Source organism: Hemiscyllium ocellatum, chromosome 35 (assembly GCF_020745735.1).
Source record: "Hemiscyllium ocellatum isolate sHemOce1 chromosome 35, sHemOce1.pat.X.cur, whole genome shotgun sequence".
In the NCBI taxonomy this organism is placed as follows: domain Eukaryota; kingdom Metazoa; phylum Chordata; class Chondrichthyes; order Orectolobiformes; family Hemiscylliidae; genus Hemiscyllium; species Hemiscyllium ocellatum.
This window is the reverse complement of record NC_083435.1, coordinates 16298400-16309543: the sequence shown is the minus strand read 5'-3', so window position 1 is coordinate 16309543 and position 11144 is coordinate 16298400. Positions and strand designations below refer to the sequence as shown.

The 11144-nt window shown below is 40.6% G+C and overlaps 1 protein-coding gene across 1 annotated transcript; it reads left to right on the top strand.

The window, feature by feature from the left end:
* The first annotated feature begins 5594 nt into the window (after positions 1–5594).
* LOC132832545 (probable G-protein coupled receptor 139) lies at positions 5595–8827 on the top strand. The gene is made up of 2 exons (XM_060850634.1): positions 5595–5658; positions 7929–8827. The coding sequence occupies exons 1-2, from the start codon at positions 5595–5597 to the stop codon at positions 8825–8827; spliced, it is 963 nt and encodes a 320-aa protein (XP_060706617.1).
* Positions 8828–11144: the final 2317 nt, after the last annotated feature.

Here is an 11144-nt window from a genome sequence, read left to right as displayed (position 1 = left end):
TCTGTGGCTTGTACATATCATGCATGAACAAATTTACCAAGTAAAAATTCATTCATATTCTCTTGGCCATCACTGCCTCCTCCACTTTTTGTGTTTTTGTCCCACAAAGTCCATGTAAACAATACTTTTGAACACCACGCAGAGCCCCATCATTATGTGAACCTTATTGCTTATCCCACATTAGGATAAAACCTTTTCTGAGAAGGATAGGACATTCAGTTTACACTTGGATAGATGTAGGTCTGGAAACTGTTTAAGGATAGAGAGCTGACTATTCAGGACTGGGATGAGGCCAAAATTCTTCACCCACCGTCATGAACTTGTGGAAGACTCTGCCGTATGAAGAAGTTGCGATAATGGCATTGAATGATTTGTAGAAGGAGTTACCTCCTCTTTGTCTCCGAAAGACCCAGTGATTGCAGGTGAGCAATGGAGGTTGCAGCTCCCACTCTCCAATGCGGCTGGGAAGCAGCTCTATGGCAAGGTACAAGGAGCGTATATGCACTTCAGGGGTTAAGCTTTCGAAGAGAAGTGACGAAGCTGCAGCGCTCCGAAAACTTGTGATATCGAATAAACCTGTTGGACTATAACCTCGTGTCGTGTCACTTCTGTATTTATCGATTGCATTCGAACACCAGCGCCTCCACGTCAATTTCTGATGTTTACTGACCCGTATATTACTTCACACTGTATGCTGGGCATGAATACCTCCATTAATCACCATTGAAAATAAAGCAAAACTTGCGAATTCCTGTCTCTCCCTCCAAATCAATTAGTTCTTGTTTTGTCCTCACAAACTGTACTTTAAAAAAATGTCAAGGTGTATTGCAGTTTCCTCTTTGCAAGTTAGAATGCTATGCAGCATCATTTTCTGTCAGGTTAACACTTTGGTGAAGTGCCTTCGGTTATGGTATTATCTGAAACATTGTTGCAGTTGGTCCCTGCGAGAGATAACACACTGATCAAACATGATTTCACAATGTCGTAAAACAATCGGGAGATCCCCCTCTTGGTGTCTCACACATAGATGGGGCACATGAGGCTAATACATACTCAAAGTTTAGGGAGAAGTAATTAAATGATCTACAGTCAGAAATATCTGGAGAGCAGCCGGCCGATAATCCATGAATGCAAAATTTAACCAACAGAGCGTTAGTACTCTCAGTTTGGATTTATGCTGACTGGAGGCTGCATTTTGTTATGGACCAGGCAAGACGTCCTCAAACTATTTCAAGAATGTAGCCTAGACACGAACCTGTTTTGTTATCTTAAAGACAGATGTGGAGCGGATATTCCAGGAGAGATACAGCTGGTCAAATCACTCGGCTTTAAGCAGCACAGAGTTTATTTAAGCTCTACAGTTGAAGCTTGAACAAAAGGAAACTGAATTTAGAATAACTCAACCATTGAAAATCCACGAGGTGTCAAGTAAGGACTGCAGATGCTGGAGATGAGAGTCAAAATTAAAGTGGGTCAGGCAGCATCCGAGGAGCAGCAAAATCGACATTTCGGGCAGGAGCCCTGCATCAGGAAATGGATGAAGTTTCAGTTTTAAAAATCCAACTGACTCTACAAAACTATTTATCCAAGCAGATGTTCCAATTCCCATTACATCGTGTAGACTCGTTCTTTAATACAAACCATCTTCAAACACACATACCGACAGGCTGGAGAGATTTCTGAGAGAAGGCAGTAAAGAATCATATGCTGCAGCATGGAAACTTTAACATGTATTAGCTTCTGCTGCAGCTACCATCAGCTTCTATGCTACAACTAAAACAAACCAGAAAAAAAAACACCTGAAATGGGAGAACTCGCCAAACCCCTGCCTTTCTTAAAGGAGACAATTTGGCATCACTGCCATTATGACTTCTTTTGAAAGAAAAATCAATACACTTGCACACACAGGAACCTGTCCACTGTAGAAAAGCATGAACTAGTTCAAACATTGTACTTCCTAAATTAAACAAAATGTTTGAGGACAATTATCCAGTTATTCTGTGCCAAAACATTCGGATCAGCTCACTTTGGAGTTAACAAATGGTTCTCAGTGCCACTGACAGGCTGATGTTGCAAACTGTTCTTCAGAACTAAGGGACAGGTGGAAAGTCATGAGGTTTACATTGTTGAAATGAGAGTGGGCAATTTGAATAGACTATCTGGGGAAGTTTGGTGATCTTTTGCGTCAAAACAAAATACAAAGAGAGTAGTAATTGTTGTACAAAAGAGACCCAAAATTGCAAATCGAAAATAAATTCTCACTGAAAGCAAATGTATATGAAAGAATGCACATACACTCAGTGGGTATTAGTGAAGTGACAGTATCAAACTGGAGGAGAGAATCAAAGACTGAATTTGATATGATTAGTCCATTTGGAAAGATGTCAGGGGAGGAACAATGTGTATACTGTTGACGGATCATCCTTTGAATGCACTGCTAATTGTATGGATAGTGAGGACAGGTGTTACAGTCGGGTGGGGTTGAGAGTGGTTATTCTCCAGAGATGCTGTCAGACGACCTGGACATTTTCAGCACTTTGTTTTTATTTCAGATCTCCAGCAGTTATGGCATTTTGTTTAAACATTGGTTTGTCTTTTACAGAATGAGGAGAAGATAAGACGATAAGATGATAAAGCACAAATAGACCATTCAGTCTGGTGAATTCGTTCCATAATACAATGAGATGGTGTCTGATAATGAATAGAATGATTAGGAGATGAGGATGTGCAACAATTCCTGGGTGTCCTTGTATCTGACAATAAATATGCAGGTGCAGAAGATACTGAAGAAAGCAAAAGGAATGTTGACTGCATATCAAAACCATTTGAGTCTTGCTGCAATTGCTTAGGGCTTCAGTCAGACCACATCTGGACCATTCAGTGCAGTTTTGGTCTAATCATCTGATGAAGCTTGTTTTGTTGTTGCAGGGTCTATAACGCAAATTTGTCTGGTTCACGCCTGGGATGGCAGGACTGAACGATGAAGACAGTAAGGATTATATTCACTGGTGTTTAGAGGAATGAGGGAGGATCTTATAACTATAAAATTCCGTGAAACTGTATGCAAAACGATAAAATTCTCAGAAGACTAGTCAGGGCATGAATAGGAAGAACAGGAAGTACAGACACTGAGGTCACAGTCATGGACACAGAATCTTTTTTTAGACTGTGATAAGGAGAAATTTCTTTACGAAAGGAGGAGAGAGCCTCTTTATTCCCTGCCACAGGAAAAGGTTGAGGCGAAAACATTGAATGATTTCAAAAAGGATTTAATTTTATTCTTTGCACTAAAGGGATTAAAGGGTTTTGGAAAAAAGCAGGAAAGGGGTGCGGACGGCTTCCGATTGGCAGAATTTCAAAATAATCGCACTTTTAATCTCGTGAAATGCGATATTATCGAATGTATTGTTATGAATGACATAGAACAACTTAAAAGAATTGAAATTACTGCATGAGGCAGCGTGATATATGAACAAAATCACATTTTTTGTCTCATAATGAAGTCAAATATAACACGAATTCAAATGGAAATCTTAATTAATGTAATTGTGCTTACACGTGAAAGAACAGGTACAACAATGACTTATCTGATCCATTCACTGTACAATCTACTCAGCATTCGGGGCACAACAACTAGCGACAAAATCCTCCATAGCTCTAAACTACCTCGAGTAGAATTCTAGACATTTCTTGGAGGACGAAGGCATCAATTCTCACCTTACAGCAACTCCCAAACGAACCAAGTTCCATCAGCACAGAGTTTTCCAAAATAATGGACTGCTGGTGGAAACCCCTGAGAGCTCACAATATTTCTCTTCGGGTCCTCTTCCTCCGCGTCTTCCCTGAAGACACCAAGTTACTCCATTCGACGTTATTGGATCATTCCAGCCGTGCCATCCAATATCCAATGATTTTTTTCTTTCATTTCAGGTGTTCTTCATTTGAAAAATAAAGAAAATCAGTTCCTACTGAAATAAAGAATCAAAACCTTCATTCTTGTGAATATCTTTATCAAGGGTTGAGGTAGAATAACAATTGCGTAACAATTATGGTTTTAATACCCATTTCCTTTCCAGATGCGCTGATTTCTGAGCATTCCTTAGACATTTCAACACTACAATCGATATCCCACTGAAAGTTCAAAAATGAGATGTTCTGTTTCTAGCATCGTTTCAATGGATATATGTTAGTTTCTTCATGTCATTTTAAGATCAGGAGCTTTATGACTTTTGCATTCTCCCAATTGATCCTGACAGGTCTTCCAACCCAATGTATTCTATCCCTCCAATCTCATTCTGAATTCGCTCATGACCAAGTCCAAATATCAGACATCATTGGGTCCCGCCAAAAGTCCAACATCTTGGGTCTTTGAGACTTGACTTGAAACTTGACAAAATCGACATATGGCGGATGTTTCTTCGCATTGAAAAATCTGGGTGGAGAGGTAACTGCTTTCTGATTTGTAGTAGAAAATTTAAAACAGAGATCAGGAGAAATTTCTTCCTGCAACGGTCATGATTCTATGGAATGTGTGTTGGATGCTGGAACATTGAGTGAATTTAAGAATGATGTTGGCAGATTGTTATTTAGTAATAGATGAAACGATTATGGTTTTCTTAGTCAATAAAGGCGAAATGCAAAATCCGGTGATATGATGACGTGAATTTATTTTATCAATTGTTGATTCTGAATGGCAGAACGGTAGTGGCGCCTTCCAGAAATGTATTGAACAAAGGGAAAAAAAATCATTGAATGAACACAGGAATGTTTAACTGACTTATTTTGCTTCTGGTGAAATATTGTGGGAAATTAAATGAACTTTATGGACTTAAAGACTTGAGTTTTTTTTGCATCAAAATCATTTATTTGGCTGAGAGAACAATATTCCAATAGAAACTTCGTTTTAAATCGATGTTGTTGCTGACAATGTGAGTTAAGATCTCCTCGTCTAAACAGACTTAAGTAAAAAGTGTTTTATATGTCAACCATTGTAAATTATAACTGTATGTTGTATATGCTATCATTGCTGTTGATGAATACCATAGAAATCACTTTTAAAACAATCTTTCTGTTCGAAAATGAAAATGGCTGTCAAAATTTTTCTTTTTCATTTTTCACAGAATGCAATAACTAAAAAGACAAAGACTATGGTAAGACAAGAAATGTGTAACTGAGGGATCATTTCGCACATTTGTAGGGTCACTCTGGGTGGGTTAGAAGGCCTGGATTCAACGCTGACATTGTCCAGAGCCGTGACGTAGCAGAGGTTGACTTAAAAGTCTAAAACTTGGTGATTTGCATCCTCCTATAGTACTAACCCCCGCTCCGTGCCTGATAAAAGTTTATCTGAGGTATTCAGGTCTTGAATGACCTCCAGAGAATTAAGAGCCGTGTAGCCTGAGAGAACTGGTGCTGTTCCTCGGGGATAATACAGCTCACTGTAAATGCTGCTCATTTAAGCGAGATGTCAACTTGTTCGTTAGAAATAGCATGTTTCGTGAGATCTGTTTACTGTTTGGAGGATTGCCTTGTGTATAAGTTGAGTGTGTTTCAGTGCATTAACTCATTTGGACTTTGTCTGCTTACACTTGAAAATGCGAGTTCAGGCGCTTCCAATAGAAATTCTCTTTCCTGTTCTGGCAATTTTTGGAATTCCAGGTAAGTGATTGGACGCTGCTGTGACATTTTGCTTACCTGTTCTGTTTTAAGTTGAAACTTTGCAATTTGATATAGACTCCGAATTTAACACTTGCTTTCTACTGAGTTTTCCTTTTTTTTAATTAACATTGATTACGGTTTGAGTACAATTATTCCTGTCCCATATGACTGAATTGGAAACAACTGTGTTTGAACTAACGAAATAAAATGGTAGAGGAGGTAAACAATTATTTACCATCAGTCTTGTCGTTGGATGAAACTTTGAATATCCGAATAATACGAGGAATGAGGTAGTAGGGGTAAGTCAGAAGACCATCATTAAAAGTTGAGTATTTCACGAATTGATATGGTTTCTGACAAATAACGCTCCTGCCTCTGAGGACTTACAACCTTGGATTCTGAAATAGGTAGGTGCAGAAATAATGTCTGCATTATTATTGTGGAGAAGTTACACAGGCATGAAAAAAACTGTCAATGCATCACTCCTATTCAAAAGGAAGGACAGCAAAATGCAGGAAGCTAGATCAACTGAAAAAGTATTGGAATCTGGTAATTACGATGAGATAGCAAAACATTCAGAAAATCTGAATGTCATCAAGTGGAATTTTGCAGACGGTAGCAAACTGTATGGAAAGGCACATTATGGGAGGGATACAAATGGTTTTCAGACATATATTGATAGATTATGTAAATGGACAAAATCTTGAAAATGGTGTATAATGTGGGAAGATGTCAAGTTGTTCATTTGAGAAGGGAGAAAAAACAGTAGAGTTTTATTTACATGGTTTCACGCATCAGGAAGCAGGTACACTAAGGGAAATGGGGCTTTTGGACATCCAACAAAAAACAGAAAATGAGCAAACTGGAATACGTTGTGATAAGGAAGGCGTGTGGAATTCTGGCCTCTTATTTCAAGAGGGTTGGATACAACAGTCGGGACGTCTTACTGCAAGTTCCAAGCAGCTCTGACAATAGATTTGGTACACTGTGAGCAATTTCGTTCAGTAACAAAGGAAATAAATTTTCATCTGGCACAATTTGTGGGTGGCACGGTGGCACAGTGGTTAGCACTGCAGCCTCACAGCGCCAGCGACCAGGGTTCAATTCCCGCCTCAGGCGACTGACTGTGTGATCGTTTGCACATTCTTCCCGTGTCTGCGTGAGTTTCCTCCGGGTGCTCTGGTTTCCTTCCACAGTCCAAAAATGTGCAGGTTAGATGAATTGGCCATGCTAAATTGCCAGAAGTGTTAGGTAATGGGAAAATGTAGGGGAATTGTTCTGGGTGGGTGCGCTTCAGCGGGTCGGTGTAGACTTGTTTGGCTGAAGGACCTGTTACCAGGTTGTAAGTAATCTAATTCATACGAGGACAATAAGGAAAGCCCGTCTTATGGTCGAAATTCAACAGTTTTGGAGTCTACTGTCTGGAGTTTAGAAGAATGAGCAGTGATTCAATTGAGAGATATCAGATTCTTAAGGATATTGACAGGGTAAATGCTGAGACGATGTTCCCCTCATGGGAGAGTGCTTTGGCCGTTTCTGCTTAAGCAGAAAATGGGATCATGAACAATTGAAACAGAAATTCTCGATCTCATTCTTGCAATCATTAAAATTAGTCTTCAATGGTGACAGTTTTTCTGCCTGGAAACCATAGCCTTCCACTCCTTTGTGTATCCAAATCTGTCTAAGTCAATCTTATACGCCAAAATCCCATTACCTTCAAGGGAACAGAATTGCAGTCTCCAACCACTCTCTCAGAGAATAATACATTTCTTACCTCTGTTGGAAAAAGGAAACAGTTTATTCTGATACCGTGTCCCCTCGTCTTTATCACTGCAGTCGAAAGAAAATATCTCTTTTTGTGTTCCACTTTGTCTAGTCCCCGCAAGATCTTATATGTTTCAATGTGATCACCTTATATTCTTCCAGACTCAAATGAAGATGGGCATAACCTCACTTCAGCCAACAAAACCTTAATCGCAGGATGTGGCAAGTGATCCTTCTCTGAGTGACTTCTAAAATAATGTTATTTGGTTTGTTGAAATCAGGAGAGCAAACGGTGCAAAGTGATGAACAATTAAAAACGAGTCCTGAAATTGTCCTTTGATTATTTCCATGGCACAGACCATGTATTGCGAATGAGATTTCACTGTTTTTCATTGAGGTTAAAGTCTAAAATTGCCAGCAACACATCAGTCTTGTGTAATCCAAGAACTTCTCGCTGCACATCTCTGGGTGTTTGGATACATCTCACGATTTGATTTTCTTTACAGCGAACCTGATGACAGTGCTGATTCTTTCCCAAGGGAAGTGCGGCCTTTCCAACGGAATCACTCACTACATGATTGCCATGGTAACAGGCGATCTGATGGTCCTTGTCTTCAACGTGATTGTGAGCCAGATCTTCAAGTATCATTTCCCGCACTCCCTGCTGAGCTACACTCCTGTGTGCCGACTCAGTGCCTTCCTGCAAGGGCTCAGCATCCAACTCTCCATCTGGTTCACCATCGCCTTCACCTTTGACCGCTTTGTAGCAATTTGCTGCAACAAATTGAAGGGGAGGTATTGCACTGAAAGAATGGCTAATGTGGTCATATTCATCGTGAGTTCTCTTACCATTCTGGTCAACATTCCCTTGCCTTTTCGCTATGAGCCCATTCAAGTTCTGAACAATGTACAGTGGGGCTGCCGCACCGTATCTACTTACCTCACTTCACCAGCCTGGGCAGCTCACCAATGGCTCACCAACATCTCAAATATGTTTCTTCCTATTCCCCTGCTCCTGCTGTTGAACACTCTCACTGCCGGCCATATCCTAGCAGCCAGCAGAGTTCGCCGGGCTCTGAAGAGCAGCAGAGGTGGTGCTGGGGAGATGGGCAGAGACCCCGAGCTGAAGAGCAGGAGGACCTCCATCATTCTGCTCTTTACCATCTCAGGCTGCTTCATAGTACTGTCGGCACCCATCTCTGTCATCCATATCTGTGTCAGATTTACCCACATTACGTCTTTCCAAGTTTCAAGCTCACTTTATGTGGCAGTCAGGGTCGCATTCTTGCTGATGTGCACCAGCTCCTGCACAAACACTTGTATTTATGCACTGACCCAGAGGAGATTCAGAGAGGTGGTGAAGAACTTGTTGAAATCTCCTTATGCTCTACTCAGAAAGTTATGAAAATGATTTATATTGATGGGGGGAATTGATGTTTTCATGATAACCTCACTGGCCCAGCATGCTAAAACCCAAATTCATATCCTGGGGACAGAGGTTGAAATTCCACCGTGGCACGTGATGAATTTTACATACAAATAGCGCTAGCCTAATGTTGATTAAGTAGCCATTGATGATTAACATGCGTTAAAAGTAATAGTCTTCAAAAATTGATTGTCTTTTCGGCAAAAAGCTCTGACGTATATGTGATGGATGATCCACAGCCATGTCGATCTCAGAGCATGTCCTCTGGGAAATTGCCAACCTTGGCAGGGATGCCCACATTCTCAAATGAACAAAATAAAATACGTCATTATTAATCAAGTGATTGATATTTTACTGTGTCTTTCGTGATGATACTGCTGCCTGAACAGGGTTCTGAGGTCCTTGTAGATTTTTTTTCAAAAGGAATTGTGAAAGGCAGAGGTTCTGATTTGTCTCTGTTTAGGCCACTTTGATTATGGCTAACAGATACTGCCTACAGCAATAATCAGGGAACAGGTCCTTTATAGTTGAAATAATCACATGTTCAATGAAAGGGGAGTGGCCAGTTCTACCAGCTCAGAGTGGTTTTGTTCTAGTTTGGTTTTAGGTATCAGCACACAGGCTGGACAATTCTGGTCAAAGAACACCGTGAGGATCCTTGATTCGACAGATGCCTCTCTCTAACATCTCTCCCATAAGAACCTATAGTTTGAACTAAACGTTTTTTTCCAATGGTTATTTTTATGGGGTTGTTGCAGAAAATTGGAACAGCTCCTTTGTTAAGTTGTGGGGTTGTCCAGTTATATTTCAATTTGTGTTTCATTCGGTGGTGTGTCAATAAATTGCTTTAGTTGAAGCCAAGTGGTTTGACCAGGAGCATCAAACCTGGAATATGCACCTTACATCTGCCTAAAACAACTGGAAGAGTTAGAGTATGGACAACCTTTGTGAAATGTTTTGAGAGGATCTAACCTGGTATTCTACACTTTTCATTCTGAATTGAGACAAACAGTTAGAATGCTGAAGGGTTGGATCAAGTGGATAGAAACAATGGTTAGTAAGTCAGAGGATTGGAGATCGATGTAGAGAGGAGATGGAAGTACGACTGGATGAATTCACAACAACATTGTGACCTGTGACCATCAAAACTGCAGATCATTCTTTCATGGGTGCTGATGAAACACCGTCCAGGCCAATATTAAACAACGGCCTGAGTCTGTGACAAGGAGACTTCTTGACACAGTGACACTGAAGTATTGGCAATATATGTCCAAGTCACGATGATATGTGGTTTGAATGGGCACCAGCGGTGGGAGCGCTCCATTCTGCATGCTGTCCTGTCCATGTAAATGGTAGACACCACAAGCTGGAAAGATGTTATGCCTGGAGCCTGGATAAGCTGTTGAATTGGATCTTATGGAGGGTACACATTGCTGTAAATGTACGTTGGCAGAGGGATCGGATGTTAAAGGTATTAGATGATGCGTTAGTGCATTCCACGTATCAGCGCAAGCCTGAATGTTGTACGTGTCTTGCTACATATGAGCATATAGCGGAAGAGGGCATTTACTTTGGATAGATGTGAGCTAAAACATTAATGTGACACAGACCAAGGCAGGAATTGCAGGATTAATGGTTGGGAACTGGTGAGTGTTGTCGAGCAGAGTGACCTCGGGAGGCAGGTGTATAGTTTCTTCAAAGTTGCACATTGGTAGACGGGTGATGAAGGAGACGTTCCGAATGCTTGCTTTCTTTGGTGAGAAATTGAGTATAAAATTGGGACATCTTGATGCGGCAGAGCAGATCATTATTAGAGCTACATTTGGCATACTGAATACAATTCGGTTAGTCCAGCTATAGGTAGGATGTAATTGAACTGGAATTGGCGTAGAAAACAATTGTCAAGATATTCCTCAGAGTGGGGGGAAAGACGATTAGCAGCAGCTGGATATGTTGAGACACTTTTTGATCTTTGGACCATAGGGATGATCTCTTAGAGGTTTATAAAATCATGGCTGGGCACAGGTAAGGTGAACAGCCAAGGTCTTTCCCCCAAAATATGGAACTTTAAAAATTAAGGACATAGATATTAGGATAAAAAGGGAAACATTTTAATGGGACCTGAGGGATATATTTTTCACACAGAGGGTGATGTACATCTCGAACGAACAGTCAGAGGAATCCTAGAGCTTAGTACAGTTACATCATTTTGCAAGACATTTGGACAGTTGTGGATGCACAGATGTTTCAGCGTAATTTGAACAATTTATTTTCATGGTCAAATGCACAGCAGATG